At 45.1% G+C, this 18,535-nt stretch overlaps 1 protein-coding gene across 1 annotated transcript in view; it reads right to left on the reverse strand.

The window, feature by feature from the left end:
• Nucleotides 1-18,535, reverse strand: part of LOC139411283 (SH3 and multiple ankyrin repeat domains protein 2-like) — a 162,580-nt gene that overhangs the window by 133,444 nt on the left and 10,601 nt on the right. Inside the window, exons 3-6 of the mRNA XM_071157362.1 lie at nucleotides 10,284-10,355; nucleotides 7,912-8,020; nucleotides 3,512-3,663; nucleotides 2,873-3,040 (exon numbers count right to left, since the gene is read on the reverse strand). Coding sequence (XP_071013463.1) covers nucleotides 2,873-3,040; nucleotides 3,512-3,663; nucleotides 7,912-8,020; nucleotides 10,284-10,355 — 501 coding nt within the window. The remainder of the gene's footprint in view (nucleotides 1-2,872; nucleotides 3,041-3,511; nucleotides 3,664-7,911; nucleotides 8,021-10,283; nucleotides 10,356-18,535) is intronic.

Below are 18,535 nucleotides of genomic sequence, written 5' to 3' on the forward strand. Positions count from 1 at the left end.
TTAAAAATACCTAAAGTTGCATTACAAAAGTAGTTTGAAATATTTTGGCAAAGTTTATAGGCAACTTTTGAAATATTTTGTAGTGACGTTGTGTTTTTGTAAGCTGTTTTTTCTGGATCAAACACACTTTATAAATGGACATTTTGGATATATATGGACGGAATTAATCGAACAAAAGGACCATTTGTGATGTTTATGGGACATATTGGAGTGCCAACAAAAGAAGCTCGTCAAAGGTAATGCATGTTTTATATTTTATTTCAGTGTTTTGTGTAGCGCCTGCAGGGTTGAAATATGCTAGCTCCTTTGTTCACTGCTGGTGCAGATGGTGCAGGCTATCAGATAATAGTTTATGCTTTCGCCGAAAAGCATTTTAAAAATCTGACATGTTGGCTGGATTCACAACGAGTGTAGCTTTAATTGAGTATCTTACATGTGTGATTTAATGAAAGTTTGAATTTTATAGCATTTTATTTGAATCTGGCGCTCTGCATTTCCCCTGGCAATTGGCCAGTTGAGACATTTACATCCCGCCTATCCCTAAGAGGTTTTAATCACTTTTAGATACACATATACAGTTTATATACAGTATTCAGACCCCTTAACTTATTCCCCATTTTGTTACGTTACAGCCGTATTGTAAAATGTATTTAAAAATGTTTCCCTCATCAATCTACACACAATAACCCATAATGCTAAAACAAAAACATTATTATTATTTTTTGCACATTTAATAAACATTTTAAACTGAAATATCACATTTACATACTGTAAGTATTCCGACACTTTACTTTGTTGAAGCAATTTTGGCTTCTTGGGTATGACGCTACAAGCTTGGCACATCTCTATTTGGGGAGTTTCTCTCATTCTTCTCTGCAGATTATTTCAAGCTCTGTCAGGTTGAATGGGGAGCATCGCTGCACAGCTATTTCCAGATCACTATAGAGATGTTCGATCAGGTTCAAGTCCGGGCTCTGGCTGGGCTACCCAAGGACATTCAGAGACTTGTCCCGAAGCTACTCCTGCTTTGTCTTGGTTGTGTGCTTAGGGTTGTTGTCCTGTTGGAAGGTGAACCTTCGCTAAAGTATGAGGTCCTGGGTGCTCTGGAGTAGGTTTTCATCGAGGAGCTCTCTGTAATTTGCTTTGTTCATCTTTCTCTCGATCCTGACTAGTCTACCAGTCCCTGCCAGTAAAAAACATCTCCACAGCATGATGCTGCCACCAACATGCTTCACCGTAGGGATGGTGCCAGATTTCCTCCAGACGTGATGCTTGGCATTCAGGCCAAAGAGTTCAATCTTGGTTTCATCAGACCAGAGAATCTTGTTTCTCATGGTCTGAGAGTCCTTTAGTAGGTGCCTTTTGGCAAACTCCAAGCAGGATGTCATGTGCCTTTTACTGAGGAGTGGCTTCCGTCTGGCCACTCTACCATAAAGGTCTGAATTGTGGAGTGCTGCAGTGATGGTTGTACTTCTGGAAGGTTCTCCCATCTCCACAGAGGAACTCTGCACCTCTGTCAGAGTGACCATCGGGTTCAGTTTGCTGTAGGAAGAGTCTTTGTGGTTCCAAACTTCTTCTATTTAATAATGATGGAGGCCATTGTGTTCTTGGGGACCTTCAATGCTGCATAAATGTTTTGGTACCCCCTTCAATCAAGTTCTAGAAAGGTCTCAAGGATTATCAATGTGAACAGGATGCACCTGAGCTCAATTTTGAACCTCATAGCAAAGGGTCTGAATACTTACCAACATAATTAGAGCAGTAAAAATATGTGTTTTGTCATACCCTTGGTATACGGTCTGAGATACCACAGCTTTCAGCCAATCAGCATTAAGGGCTCGAACCATCCTTTTTATAATTATAAACAGATAACACGAGTATGACAAAAAAATACTATTTACTGGTCTAATTATGTTGGTAACCAGTTTAGAATTGCAATAAGGCACCTCGGGGTTTGTGCTATATGGCCAATATACCATGGCTAAGGACTGTATCCAGGCGCTTTGCGTTGCGTTGTCTGTAAGAACAGCCCTTAGCTGTTCTTACACACCCCCTCGTGCCTTATTGGTTAAATATACCACATATGATACACATGGTGAAACAAGCTATATAACACTGTCTTGGCGTTTCCCTAGATTCAGGCTGCAGTTGCATGCCACGTCCAGTAGATGTCAGTGTTCGACATAAGAGGCAGCACTGAGGCCTTGGAGTTTGTGATATTACGTCCTTAGTTTGAACCCAGTCATCAGATGGAAGAATCAATTCTAGGGGGGTGTAGGGAACAGATGTAGAAAGACACCAGTGCTAAATTAGGAATGATGTATCAAAGTATAATTCGAAAGCCTACATAGATCCAAAGTAATTTATAGTATCAGGTTGACAGAGAGTGAGTGAAAGAGAGTCAGTGGGGGAGCGAGGGAGAGAGCAAAGGAAACAGGCATTTCCGTAGCCCATGGGCAAGGCTCGTTTTCGGAGGATGAAAATTAATGCGTTTTGATGATAGTTAACTGATAGGCTAACCTAGAGGAGGGTTGTGTTTGATATGCTGACAGTGCCATGTTCTAGAGGAGAGACCGCACAGTACGTCAGGAAGTGTGACATTACTGCTGGCTAGAGCTGATAGCAATCAGAGTAGAACAGGAAGGGAGAGGGTCTAGGAGAGCTATCAACCATCAGTACACACACATGCACACGCACATACACACACATACAGAGGAAAAAATATGTGTGTGTACATGTGTGTGCCTGTGTGTGTGTTTTTCCTCAGCCTCTCTGTGTGTGTGTGTGTGTGTGTGTGTGTGTGTGTGTGTGTGTGTGTGTGTGTGTGTGTGTGTGTGTGTGTGTGTGTGTGTGTGTGTGTGTGTGTGTGTACCTGGTGGACTTCATGCCAGCCGTTTTCGTCCTGGCAGCAGACGGTGGCGTGTTCATGTAGCAGCAACTCACAGCAGAACGGATCTCCTCCCACCATGGCTGTGTGATAGAGCGCCGTCAGACCCCGACTGTCCTTATAGTCTGGAGACAAACCAAGCTCCAACAGGGTCTGCAACACACACACATACACACAGACGCAGGCAGGCGCACACACATTGACATTAGATTTAAAATACACCTTATGGAACAGCGGGATTGTGAAGAGACACAAACACAGGCACAGACACATGCATACAGACACACAATAACACTGTACACACACGTAAACATGGATTTTGTGTTGTAGATATGTGGTAGTAGAGTAGGGGCCTGAGGGCACACACTTAATGTGATGTGAAATCTGTTGTGAATATATTGTAATATTTTTCAAATATAAACTGCCTTAATTTTGCTGGATCCCAGGAAGAGTAGCAGCTAATGGGGATCCATAATAAATACAAATACAATACTTATCAATACAAGGTATGGGTAAGCTTAAGAGTGGCAGGGTTAATGTTGTGTGTGTTCATGTGCATGTGAGTATGCATGCGTGAATTGGTGTGTGTGTGTCCGTACCACACCAACGTGTGTGTCCCCGTACCATCAGAGTAACCTGGTTTTTGGACCTAGCAGCTTTGTGTAGGGCCGTCATGCCATCTTTGGCCCTGAAGTCCAGGTGAGCCCCTCCATTCTTCAGAACCTTTATAATCTCCACCACGTTATCCAGGTGGGCCGCAAATGTCAGGGGGGTCTCTGCAGAATGACATGGACAGGATAAAGTGTAGACCATGGGTCTCTACCTTATTTTGCCTGAGGCCACATTCTGTTAGACTGATCCACCATGTTAACCGCTGCACTCTCATTTAGTTTCAGAATGGAAGCTTGCTCGTTTACGATGGTCGAACGAGGTTAACATTCTCTCGGCCCATCATTTTTTTTCAACAATTACGATGTTTCTTGATTGTCTACAGTAGCTTTCATTTTGGTGATTCTGTTTGTGAGTACGGTTAGAACACCACAGACACATTAGAAGAGAACAGAACAGAGAAGAAAGGGACCAAAGATGGATCAGAGAACAGAATGCAACATAACATAGGAACACAGTCGGAATGGAACAGAAACAGAACAGAAAACAGACAAAATGGAACCATAAAGGAATTATAGGCCATAGAGGCAGTGGTGGAAAAAGTACCGGAATGTCATACTTGAGTAAAAATAAAGATGCCTTAATAGAAAATGACTCAAGTAAAAGTCACCCAGTGAATTCCTACTTGAGTAAAAGTCTGTAAGTATTTGGTTTTAAACATACTTAAGTATCAAAAGTAAAAGGAAAAATATAAATCATTTCAAATTCCTTATATTCAGCAAACCTGACGCACCATTTTATTTTGATTTATTTTATTTACGGATAGCCAGGGGCACACTCCAACACTCAGACATAATTTACAAATGAAGCATGTGTTTAGTGAGTCCACCAGTTCAGAGGCAGTAGGGATGACCAGGGATGACCAGGGATGTTCTCTTGATAAGTGTGTGAATTAGACAATTTTCCTGACCTGCTAAGCATTCGAAATGTAACGAATACTTTTGGGTGTCAGGAAAGACGTATAAAAAGTACATCATTTTCTTTAGGAATGTAGTGAATTAAAGGTAAAAAATATGAAGAGCAAAGTAAAGTACAAATACCCCAAAAAACTACTTAAGTAGTACTTCCAAGTATTTGTACTTAAGTACTTTACACCACTGCATAGAGGAACCACAACACAGACACAACAGACACAACAGAACAGAAAAGAACAGCTAACAGAAAAGATCAGAACAGCCAACAGAACAGAACAGGACAAGACAGAACAGACAAGAGAACAGACAACAGAACAGAAAAGAACAGACCACAGAACAGAACAGAACATAGACAGGGAGAGAATAATGTGCATCAATTAAACTCAGATCAGCAGTGATGGTGACAACACCGTCCATTACTCTGTGCTTACACAGACATATTTTCTCAGGAATCTAAGTGGTTCTCCACTGTCAGTGTTATTCATCATCCAACCGCCGCAGTCACACGAAATTCATCCACACTCGGCCACACATCTATCTACACTGATGTCCGTCCATTGGTCAATAAGTGGATTTCTACTGGCAGTGGCACTGACACATTGGTTAAAGATCCAATGTAGTCATTTTCATTTATCTGAATAGAGTGGGAACATTTATCTGAATAGAGTGGGAACATTTATCCGAATAGAGTGGGAACATTTATCTGAATAGAGTGGGAACATTTATCTGAATGGAGTGGGAACATTTATCTGAATAGAGTGGGAACATTTATCTGAATTAGAGTGGGAACATTTATCTGAATAGAGTGGGAACATTTATCTGAATAGAGCGGGAACCTTTATCTGAATTAGAGTGGGAACATTTATCTCAATAGAGTGGGAACATTTATCTGAATTAGAGTGGGAACATTTATCTCAATAGAGTGGGAACATTTATCTGAATAGAGTGGGAACATTTATCTGAATTAGAATGGGAACATTTATCTCAATAGAGTGGGAACATTTATCTGAATTAGAGTGGGAACATTTATCTGAATAGAGTGGGAACATTTATCTCAATAGAGTGGGAACATTTATCTCAATAGAGTGGGAACATTTATCTGAATAGAGTGGGAACATTTATCTGAATAGAGTGGGAACATTTATCTGAATAGAGTGGGAACATTTATCTGAATGGAGTGGGAACATTTATCTGAATGGAGTGGGAACATTTATCTGAATAGAGTGGGAACATTTATCTGAATAGAGTGGGAACATTTATCTGAATAGAGTGGGAACATTTATCTGAATAGAGTGGGAACATTTATCTGAATAGAGTGGGAACATTTATCTGAATAGAGTGGGAACATTTATCTGAATAGAGTGGGAACATTTATCTGAATAGAGTGGGAACATTTATCTGAATAGAGTGGGAACATTTATCTGAATAGAGTGGGAACATTTATCTGAATAGAGTGGGAACATTTATCTGAATAGAGTGGGAACATTTATCTGAATAGAGTGGGAACATTTTTCTGATTAGAGTGGGAACATTTATCTGAATTAGAGTGGGAACATTTATCTGATTAGAGTGGGAACATTTATCTGAATAGAGTGGGAACATTTGCTATATAACGCAACCATATAACGTTTGTGACAAAACAATCATTGAAAATGTGATGGAAACCCACTTAACTTGTATTTTTCATTCAAGACACGGAATTTAACGGCAAAAGTTATTTCTAAGTGCACTACATATACGCACAGCCTTTGATCTGCAAAATGTCAGTTTTATGAAAACACTTCTCTGGTGGAAAATGCCCCTATTGTTTTATGCAGATTTTCTTTTCTATTTGCTTGAAAATCTGTCACAAATTGGATGGAAACCTGTGATTGTTTTTCAATTAAAATGGTCAAAAAGACACAAAAATAGCTTCTTAGCAAAGAGCAATTTCTCAAGCAACATTTTTGCTGGGACTGTCTTGGAGTGGTCTGAGTGGGGTGGGGGAAACTGAAAACTAGCTGTTATTGGCAGAGGTTTGGAAATATCTGTTTTATTGGTCTATTAAACAATTTGATTTCACCAGGTAGGCCACAACTCCCTCCCACCAAAACAGGCTGACATTTCAGGCAGTCTTTTCAAATAGCTCTTGCACTAAAAGAGCACCCACTGTTCCTTGGCCGGCATTGAAAATAACTGACTTGCCTAGTTAAATAAAGATGAAATAAATGTAAAACAAAAAATGATCCTATGAAGCATCATTGAACTGGCATTATGTACCGCCAGAATGTACTCCAACGCTTTGAGCATAAATTAACAAACGCAGGAGGGTATTTGGGGGCTAAGAGGGGGGTAAGTCGAGATTTTAAGGCAATCTGTGAAGCTATTAGGGGTATTAGGACTGTAAGGGTTCTAAAGATTTCCACGAGTTAGTTAGAGGTATTGCGGCATTTTAAGAGCTGGGGACACAGTCAGCATTGTGTGAATAAAGTATTGGACAAGCAGGATAAATGCAGAGCAAATGCAGCCTTTCAGTTAAGGCTTATTAAAGAAGAACCTAAAGGAAACCGGTGTTAGGGCTCGTAGCAGGGAAATTAAGGGGGTTTTAATGGGATATAAGTGGTAATGGTAGATTAAGCCTTATTGCTGGGAGATTGAGGGATAAGAGCAGCTTGTAGAATAGCGCTCAATTATAGAGCTCTGGCTCACTATTGATTTTGGTTGTAGAAGTGCACACACAGACATGGACATAGGCATAGTCAGGCACACACACACACACACACACACGTTCTGTTGTAAATCCCAAGCTAATTACATCACAATTACATAGGGCTCAGATGTAGGCCGACACAAATTGACCCCCGAAAATGTACCACCCACTGTGTTGCCCAGAACATCGTCTCATACAACTATGTTCTATTCCATATTCATTTGAATTGTTTCAATTCATTTCAAGATCTCACAGAGGAATTGGTATCTTTGTATACCCGTCTTAAAAGTGCAATGTGTTATTTGCTACATCCATTTTTTTTAAACTTTTGAATGATTTTTTTATAGCCATTGATTCTTGAAGAACACCCATCAGAAACCACAATATAAGCTTGTTTTACTCCATTGTTTGTAAGAACGTAATTGTAAACGAACACGGTTTACAATTATGACATTAAAACATTAAAACATGGTTGGGCTCCCGAGTGGCGCAGCGACTAAGGCACTGCATCTCAGAGATCCGTATCATTAGCATAGGGGAGAGTGGCCATAAGCCTCCCTGTGTGGTGTACACAGAGTTAGCAACAAGGGATAAGAACAGGGTAAGAGGGAGCAGAGGTGAACATACAGAGCTTAGAAAAATGTGTATATACTCTATTAGAACTGCGCAAACTATCTTGTTAGCTCTGTGATTATGTCAAACCACCCGTGTTCATGATCTGTGTGTTTGTGCATGTGTGTGTGTAGTATTACCACCGGTCTCTGTATCCTGGTAGTTGGGGTCCAGCCCTCTCTCCAGCAGCCTAGATACTTTCTCCACCTGATGGTGCTGGATGAGGTCCATAAACTTTCTCAAGTTGGCCTGGAGATGGAGAATGAGAAAAAAAGGAGAGTTAGAGAGAGAGAGTGTAGAGAGAGAGTGTAGAGAGAGAGAGTGTGTGTGTGTGTGTGTGTGTGTGTGTGTGTGTGTGTGTGTGTGTGTGTGTGTGTGTGTGTGTGTGTGTGTGTGTGTGTGTGTGTGTGTGTGTGTGTGTGTGTGTGTGTGTGTGTGTGTGTCTGCGTGCGTGCGTGCGTGTGTGTGTGTGTGTGAGAGCAGGTCAGAGATATGAAGGGGAGAAGGTTAGAAAAAAGAGAGAAGGAGAGAGAAAAACAGGGACAGAAGAGGGGGGAGAGAGAACAAAAGAAAGAGAGATAGATTGAATGATTGGGGTGTGCTGATTGGAGCACAGAGTACACAATGGGATGAGTGTTCTCATCTGCTTTCCAGGGCAGATATAAATAGATAAGAGAACAGCTCCCTAAACACTATAGGAAGAGAGGAGAGGAGGAAGGGAGGAGGAAGAATGAGGAGAACAGGATGATGATGAACATATGGAGAAGTTGGGGAGGGAGGGAGGGAGGGAGGGAGGGAGGGAGGGAGGGAGGGAGGGAGGGAGGGAGGGAGGGAGGGAGGGAGGGAGGGAGGGAGGGAGGGAGGGAGGGAGGGAGGGAGGGAGGGAGGGAGGGAGGGAACAAAAATAAGAATCTTTGAAGAGATGGAGGTAGAGAGAGAAATGTAGGAAGGAGGAAAGAGCAGAACATAGTAGGGGGTGGACCTGTATACACCTCATCTGCGTCATCAGAGTCAATCTATATGTGCCAGAAATACAGTACATGGAACTGTACACCAGTATGGAGACAAGCATGTGCTCACTTCCCACCCTCTCTTTAGATCACCCTCCCTTCGTTTTCCGTCCTATACTGCTCTCTCAATTCAGTGATTCTTTATTGGCACATAATACAAAGGTGTGTATTGCCTTAGCATAAATTCATTTATAATGACATAATTAGAACGGAATATGACGCACCATCAAGTTATCATTTACTAATAATTATTATATATCATGTATTCATCATTTTTTCCTCATACAGTCAGTGAACATTTACCAGCGGCAGATATGCAAAGTGGGTATTCTGTGTGCTTATGCGTGAGCACATGCACAATGATCCAGGTTAAGTGGGCACAGGCGAGACATGAAATATACGTCCATTGAATAATTTACAGGCCAATTCCACCTTTGCCACGGCATCCTGACTCAACTTGCCAACAGATAATGGACCACAATTACGAACTCGTCTCTCACACTTCCTATGAAGGTTGTTGGCCTAATGGACTTGTATAATGCCACCCACGACCTTGGTAACAGCACCTTAGATTTGTATGCACATTTTTTGGGCTTTCTTCCACCTTCTACTGGTTCAATTTCAGACTGCTGCGAAACCTTGTGTAATTGAGTGTGGTTATAAGGTGTGAAATGCCAGTGTTGGACGTGGCATTTAAAAGGTACGAGACAGGTTCCCCTCACTCTCCCTGTCTGTATCTCCTCTCTCTCTCTCTCTCTCTCTCTCTCTCTCTCTCTCACACACACACACACACACACACACACACACACACACACACACACACACACACACCATTAAGGGTGAGCTGCTCCAGTCCTAACCCAGAAATGTCACCTGTCAGGAGGCAGAGAGAGAGAGAGAGAGAGGGCCCAGGTGGACTGGTCCCCCCACAACAAGGGCTCTTAGAGCCACACACCTCAACAAACATCCCCTAAAACAGGGGTTTTCAGTTCCAGATATGGGCCTTCCCGGGCTGAATATTTTTGCTCCAGCTCAACACAATCAAAGCTAATAATTTATTCTGAAAACTGAGGTGGGTGGCACTAATTTAACTCCATACAGTACATGATTACATGGGTTTTATTATCAGTTTAATAAGTTAATGGTGCCATCAGGCTCTCTGTGGTTGAGCAAATAACGACCAACCTCCTCTCTCCATATCACCATCTTCTTGCCTCCTTGACTCTTACAGAAAGTAAAGAGTATACATGTGGACAGGAGAGCATAGAGTAGAGAGAGGCATGCAGGCAGGACACTAGAGAGATACTACAGAGGCTCACAGTGATAACAGCTGACATAACTGAAGATGTTTGTGTGTCTGTGTGTTGACAGTGAGCTAAAGTGACACTCCAGCATCTCTGACACTCCCAACAGTGTGCCTTTGTGTTTGTGTGAGTGAATGTGTGCAGTAAGACCCCAGCTGGTTGTTAGGAGAGAGTGTGACGTTTGTCCACACCACTCACCTTGGTGTGAAGTTTGGCAATCTGCTTCTCTTCCACATGGGTCTGCCTGTAGACTCGGCTCTTGTAGCGGAACTGTGGAAAAGAGGATAGAGGAAGAAAAAAATAGGATTTGGGTCAGTCAGATATGTATGACATGGTGTCATGTAGCAATGACAGTTTTTCTTATTGGATGAGAAGGTAATAGTCTCCCTAGAGACGCCATGCTAATTGGTTGGGACTCGGAAGTAAAACTCTTTCAAAAAGTCACCTCTTTATTTATTAATTTATCGATTTAATCAGAAGCCACTGCCAGATTTCTGGATAGGGCTGCGCTCAGAGTTTCTTGCCTTGGCAAAACGCGCTGTTAAGACACTGATGCCCTTTGCAACCACATACCTATGTGAGAGTGGATTCTCGGCCCTCACTAGCATGAATACTAAATACAGGCACAGACTGTGTGTGGATAATTATTTAAGACTGAGACTCTCTCCAATGCAACCCAACATTGCAGAGTCATGTGCATTCTTTCAAGCACACGATTCTCATTAACCTGTGGTGAGTTATTCACACTTTTTGATGAACACATAAGGTTTTATATGTAAGAACGCTAAATAAAGAGCTTGATTATTATTATATTATAATTTGTGCCCTGGTCCTATAAGAGCTCTTTGTCACTTCCCACGAGCCGGGTTGTGACAAAAAACTCACACTCATTCTCATGTTTACAGTTTTTTTCGATTGCTAAACGACAGTGGACACAACTGGAGTCACATGTGCAAAACTCTAACTACAGTCTGCACAGCAGCAGTTCATGTGGACCAAACTCTAGTTCGTTTTTCATTGCTTGAACACAGTTTTCAAAACTCTACACACTTATCCCATGACTTTAACCACAACCTGCACAACACTGTGGATTTACAGCACTTTGTTCAAATGCTAACACACTGCTGTCAAAACTGTGAACCACACATTCAAAACGGAATAGATTTCAGCCTTGTGCCTTTCAAACACTGCTGATTGCAATTTCAGCTGAAAGGCTAAGCAGGTGTCTTGTTTTAGACTTGTTAGTGAACACACACACATATTACAGTATATATAGGTAGAGCTCAGAAAGACTCATTCTGGAAATGGAACAAGGAAGATGGGTTCGTGGAGGGAGAAGGGTGGCAGGGAGAGGGCGGATGCGTGGAGGAAGACAAAGAAGACAAAGAGCTGTTATTTCAGATGAAATAAGGGCTACACTTATAGACCATGTCGTGAACCATGGTCTCTCATTGAGAGAGGCAGGGTTGAGGGTGCAACCCAATCTGCAAAGATCCACAGTGGCATCTGTAATGCGAATTTTCCATCATGCAAACAGGTGAGAGTTACATCCTTACAGTAAATGAAAACATTACAGGAATCTATTTTGTATTGCAATTATAGAATATTTACACAGATATATATTACAGTAAGTTTGACTGTAAAATATATTTTTACAACAGGACCCAAAGGCTGCCCCCAACAGGGGGAAGAGGAAAAATATTTTCAGATGCGCAGGAAAATGCTATTGTTGACATGGTTGTTGTCAACAATGCAATAAAACTGCGGGAGATTCAAGATAGAGTGCTGGCTGATAATGATATATTTGAAAATGTTAATTCTGTCAGCACAACAACTATTGCTCGAGTCCTAAAGAAACACCAAGTTACAATGAAACAGTTATACACTGTACCGTTCGAGAGAAACAGTGAACGGGTAAAAGAGCAAAGATACCAATATGTCCAGGTAAGACGTCTGAGGTTACGTACACAGCTATACAAAATATTTACAGTAAAAAAAAACACTAGCATTTCTACAGTAAAACTGTGCACTTACTGTTTTTCAGAGAGTAATGGAGGTGGAAGCACTGGAAAGACCACATTCATTTGTATTTATCGATGAAGCTGGATTTAACCTTGCCAAAACACGGCGCAGAGGAAGGAATGTTATAGGTCAAAGGGCCACTGTGGAGGTTCCAGGCCAAAGGGGGGGAAATATCACCATGTGTGCTGCAATGGCCAATGATGGTTTGCTTCTCAACACACCACTCATTGGCCCATACAACACAGAAAGGCTTATAGCTTTCCTAGAACAGCTCTATGCTCAGCTAGTGCCAGCAGAACAGGGGGAGCCAGTAAGAAACCCCCAAGTTTTTGTCATAGTTTGCGATAACGTTGCTTTTCACCACTCTGCAGCTGTCACAGATTGGTTTGCAGCACATCACAGATTTATGGTTTTGTACCTGCCTGCATATTCACCCTTCCTCAACCCAATAGAGGAGTTTTTCTCTGCCTGGAGGTGGAAAGTGTTTGGTCACCACCCACATGACCAAATGTCTCTTTTGGAAGCCATGCGTGCCGGATGTGAGGACACGAGTCCAGAGGACTGCCAGGGATGGATAAGGCACTCCAGAAGGTTCTTCCCCAGGTGCATGGCAAGAGAAAACATTAGATGTGATGTTGAAGAAAACCTGTGGCCTGATGCTAGAGAGAGGCAGGATTAGCCCCTCAATTATTTGTTCGAATTACAGTATGTACTTTTAGTTTCTACCTTTTTTTTCTCATTACTGTAAATTACTACAGACTATTGAAGCAAACTGCTAATTTTCATTTACCTTAAAGAATTGTCACTCGTTTCTTTGAAGAAAATATTACTTTGTATGAAGTCACTGAAATTGTTCAAACTGTAAAGATGAAAAGTTTGTATTTTCTGTATTGGTGTTTGATGCTAGTGTTTTTACTCTCAGTGTGTTCTGAGTGACAGTGTGTGTTATCTCAGTGAGGGTTGTGCATAGTGTTTGGCTGCACTGAGCGTGTTTTGAGCCATGTGTTAAGAGTTGTGTTGCTTGGAATGAGTTTTGCAGGTGATGTGAACTGTTTAGCTCAGGTGACTGTTGGTAGTGCAGACTGTAGTTAGAGTTTTGCACATGTGACTCCAGTTGTGCCCACTGTCGTTTAGCAATTGAAAAAAAACTGTAATAAATGTTTTGTATAGTGTGTGTGGCAGGCTTACAATGATGGCAAAAAAACAACATTTGAGAGTGCGCTGACCCTGGTGCAAGAAGGGGTACGCAGCTGGAGGTTGAATGTTTGAAGGGGTATGGGACTATAAAAAGTTTGGGAACCACTGGTGTAGAGCTTAGAGAGGATCTCATGTCAAATATTTTTGAAGTAATATGGCTCCTGTAGCCATATTCACCTGCCTCACCTAAATCCTATTATTTTGGGAAGTTGCTACAGACCACCAAGTTCTAACAGTCAGTATCTGGATAATATGTGTGACATGTTTGATAATGTATGTGATATCAACAGAGAGGTATATTTTCTGGGTGACCTAAATATTGACTGGCTTTCATCAAGCTATCCACTCAAGAAAAAGCTTCAAACTGTAACCAGTGTAACCTGGTTCAGGTTATCAGTCAACCTACAAGTGTATTTACAAACAGCACAGGAATGAAATCATCCACATTTATTGATCACATCTTTACTAATGCTCTAGAAATTTGCTTTAAAGCAGTATCCAAATCCATTGGATGTAGTGATCATAATATAGAAGCCATGTCTAGGAAAACCAAGTTCCAAAGGCTGGGCCTAATATAGTGTGTAAGAGGTCATTCAATACGTTTTGTGGTGATCCCTACGTTGAAGATGTAAATAATATTTTCTGGTCTGTGGTGTGTAATGAGGAGCAACCAGACGCTGCACTTGACACATTTCTGAAATTGCTTTTTCCATTTACTAATAAGCATGCCCCAATTAAGAACATTTCTGTAAAAACTGTTAAATCCCCGTGGATTGATGAGGAATTAAAAAATTGTATGAATGAGAGGGATGAGGCAAAATTTATGGAAAATAAGTCTGGCTGCACAACCTGTCACGAGTCCGACCGAGGGTGGTTTCCCTTCCCGGGCGGGTGGCGCTCGGCGGTCGTCGTCACCGGCCTATTAGCTGCCACTGATTGTCTTTCCTCCCCCTCCTTGTATGTTTATTGGTAGCACCTGTTTATGACTGATTAGTTTGTCTTTATTAGACAGCCGGCCCGCCTGGTTGTTGTGCGGGATTATTCATTGTAAACCTTCGGCTCTGTTGTAGAGGTATGTGTTAGTGCCCGGTCGTGCATTTTCAGTTGTACATTTTCATTCCCTGTGTTTGGGGCCGTTACTATTGTGAGCACCCTGTGGTGCGTTGGTGCTATTAAAGAAGCACATCATTGCACTCTCTGTCTCCTGCGTTTGACTCCACACCCACGACACCCGGAGCATTACAGAATCCCGCACCAGCAAATTGAATGGAGTCAGCAGGAGCAGCAGCCAACCCTCTCCCATCGATGGAGGAACGGGTTCTCCACCACACCACCGTCCTCCATCGGATCGGATCCACGATGGATCAAGTGATGGAGAGAATGGACCGATGGGAGAGGAGTGGTCTCCTCTCTCCACTTTCGGCACCCCCGGCTCCGGACCACCCCAACTCCCGACTCCAGCACCCGTCTGACGCTACCGAGGGCTTATGATGAGCGGCGGCGGGTTGCCAGGGGTTTTTACTCCAGCTGGAGCTATACCTGACCACCGTCAGACCGACTCCTTCGGGAGCGGAGAGGGTGAGTGTCCTCATCTCCTGCCTCACGGGTCATGCTCTGGAGTGGGCGAACGTAGTCTGGAATGGCCCAGACTCAGCGCGGGAGCACTACCCAGAGTTTTGTGGGAGAACGACTATTTCATCTCATGCAGGAGAGGAGGAGCGCCCAGGATTACACGCTGGAGTTCCGGACCTTGGCAGCAGGATCTGGGTGGAACGACAGGGCCCTTATGGACCACTACAGGTGTAGTCTCCGAGAGGACGTCCGCCGGGAGTTAGAGTGTCGGGACACCGCTCTGTCACTGCATCAGCTGATTGACATGTCCATTCGACTGGACAATCTGCTGGCTGCCCGCGGGCGTTCAGAGAGGGTCCTGTGCGTTCCACCACCCAGCCCCTTCGCTCCCATTCCGATGGAGTTGGGAGGGGCTGTGCCGAGGGGTACCGGAGGAGGAGGCCTCCCCTGCACCAACTGTGGTCGGAGAGGACACACGTCTGAACGGTGCTGGGGGGGTCCGTCTGGGAGTAGAGATGGCAGGCGGAACGCTTCTCGGTCACCCCAGGTGAGTCAGCATCAAACTCACCCAGAACCCCCTGTTGGCCACATGTTTGTCTTAAGCTTTTTTCTTCACTTTTTTCCCTCTTCCCAGCATAGGGCGCTAGTCGATTCAGGCGCAGCTGAAAACTTTATGGATTGCGGACTAGCCCTTAAGTTAGGGGTTCCGCTGGTGCCGATAGATTCTCCTTTCCCCGTGCACTCCCTAGATAGCCGGCCATTAGGGTCAGGGATGGTCAGGGAGACCACGGTCCCACTGGACATGGTGACGCAGGGGAATCATAGGGAGCGTATCAGTTTTTTTATTATTGATTCGCCTGCGTTACCAGTGGTGCTGGGGATTCCCTGGCTGGCCCGGCACAATCCTAAAATTTCGTGGAGACAGGGGGTTCTCCAGGGGTGGTCAGAGGAGTGTTCTGGAAGGTGTTTGGGAGTTTCCATCGGTGCCACGTCGGTGGAGAGTCCAGACCACGGTTCCACGGTGTGCATTCCCCCCGAGTATGCCGATTTGGCAATCGCTTTCAGTAAAGTGAAAGCGACTAAATTACCACCTTATCGACCGGGAAGGGATTGTACGATAGATCTCCAGGTAGACGCTGCGCTTCCCAAGAGTCATGTGTACCCGCTGTCCCAGGAGGAGACGTTGGCAATGGAGACATACATTCGGCCCTCCATCTCACCCGTCTCCTCGAGTTTCTTTTTTGTGAGGAAAAAGGAGGGAGGTTTGCGTCCGTGTATTGATTATAGAGGTCTAAACGCCATCACAGTGGGGTATAGTTACCCTCTACCTCTCATCGCTACGGCGGTGGAATCATTCCACGGAGCGCAGTTCTTCACAAAACTGGATCTCAGGAGCGCGTATAGTCTGGTGCGTATTCGGAAGGGAGACGAGTGGAAAACCGCATTTAGTACCACATCAGGCATGAGTACCTCGTCATGCCGTATGGGTTAAAGAATGCTCCAGCCGTTTTTCAATCCTTTGTAGACGAGATTCTCAGGGACCTGTGCGGGCAGGGAGTGGTTGTTTTTATCGATGACATTCTGATCTACTCGGCCACTCACACCGCGCATGTGTCTCTGGTGCTTGGTAGACTGCTGGAGCATGACCTATACGTCAAGGCTGAGAAATGCGTGTTCTCTAAACGAGCCGTCTCTTTTCTGGGTTATCGCATTTCCACCTCGGGGGTAGTGATGGAGGGCGACTGCATTAGGGCCGTGCGTAATTGGCCGACTCCGACCACGGTAAAGGAGGTGCAGCGGTTTTTGGGTTTTGCCAACTACTACCGGAGGTTTATCCCGGGTTTTGGCCAGATAGTGGCTCCCATTACCTCACTGCTGAAGGGGGGCCCGGTGCGGTTGCAGTGGTCAGCAGAGGCGGACGGAGCATTCAACAAGTTGAAGGCGCTGTTCACTGATGCACCCGTGTTGGCGCATCCGGACCCCTCTCTAGCATTCATAGTGGAGGTGGACGCGTCCGAGGCTGGGGTGGGTGCCGTGCTATCACAGCGCTCGGGTACGCCACCAAAACTCCGCCCCTGCGCTTTCTTCTCAAGGAAGCTCAGCCCAGCGGAGCGTAACTATGATGTGGGGGACCGGGAGTTGCTAGCGGTGGTTAGAGCTCTGAAGGACACTGGCTTGAGGGGGCTAAGCACCCTTTTCTCATCTGGACCGACCACCAGAACCTGGAGTATATTCGGGCAGCTAGGAGACTTAACCCACGTCAGGCAAGGTGGGCCATATTCTTCACCCGGTTCCGGTTTACTTTGTCTTATAGACCGGGCTCCCAGAACGTAAAGGCTGACGCACTGTCCCGCCTTTACGACACGGAGGATGGGTCCACCGAACCTACTCCCATCCTTCCCGCCTCAAAACTGGTAGCACCAGTGGTATGGGAGGTGGACTCGGACATCGAGCGGGCGTTACGGGCGGAACCCGCGCCTCCTCAGTGTCCAGCGGGGCGAAGGTACGTGCTGCTTGGTGTTCGGGACAAACTGATTCGGTGGGCTCACGTCCTACCCTCCTCGGGTCACACTGGGGTGACAAGGACAGTGGGGAGCCTTCAGGGGAGGTATTGGTGGCCTACTTTGGCTAAGGACGTTAAGGGTTATGTCTCCTCCTGTTCAGTGTGCGCCCAGAGTAAGGCTCCTAGGCACCTTCCTAGAGGGAAGTTACAACCCCTCCCCGTTCCACAGCGGCCATGGTCACATCTGTCCATAGATTTCCTGACCGATCTTCCGCCGTCTCAGGGGAACACCACGGTTCTAGTGATAGTGGATTGGTTCTCTAAGTCCTGCCGTCTCCTCCCGTTGCCCGGTATCCCTACAGCCCTACAGACTGCGGAGGCGTTATTCACCCATGTCTTTCGGCACTACGGGGTGCCGGAGGACATCGTTTCTGATCGGGGACCCCAATTCACGTCTCGGGTATGGAGGGCGTTCATGGAACGTTTGGGGGTCTCTGTCAGCCTGACCTCCGGTTATCACCCCGAGAGCAATGGGCAGGTGGAGAGAGTGAACCAGGAGGTGGGTAGGTTTCTGCGGTCGTATTGCCAGGATCGGCCAGGGGAGTGGGCACGATACATTCCCTGGGCTGAAATGGCCCAGAACTCACTACGCCACTCCTCTACTAACGTGTCCCCTTTTCAGTGTGTGTTGGGGTACCAGCCGGTCCTGGCACCATGGCATCCGAGCCAGACCGAGGCTCCTGCGGTGGAGGAATGGGTACAGCGCTCCAAGGAGACCTGGAGGGCCGTCCAGGAATCGCTACAACAAGCGAGTGGACGGCAGAAGAGGAGTGCTGACCGCCACCGCAGTGAGGCCCCCGTGTTTGTACCGGGGGACAGGGTCTGACTCTCAACCCGAAACCTACCCCTCCGCTTGCCCTGCCGAAAGCTGGGTCCGCAGTGTGTAGGACCCTTTAAAGTCCTGAAGAGAATAAACGAGGTGTGTTATCGATTACAACTCCCTTCCTATTATTGTATTTACCCCTCGTTTCATGTGTCTCGCCTCAGGCCGGTGGTAGCTGGTCCCCTGCAGGACAGTGAGGTGCCGGAGGCCCCCCCCTTCTGGACATCGAGGGGTCCCCGGCGTATACGATCCGGGCCATTCTGGACTCAAGAC

This window comes from Oncorhynchus clarkii, chromosome 6 (genome assembly GCF_045791955.1).
Source record: "Oncorhynchus clarkii lewisi isolate Uvic-CL-2024 chromosome 6, UVic_Ocla_1.0, whole genome shotgun sequence".
Lineage (NCBI taxonomy): Eukaryota > Metazoa > Chordata > Actinopteri > Salmoniformes > Salmonidae > Oncorhynchus > Oncorhynchus clarkii.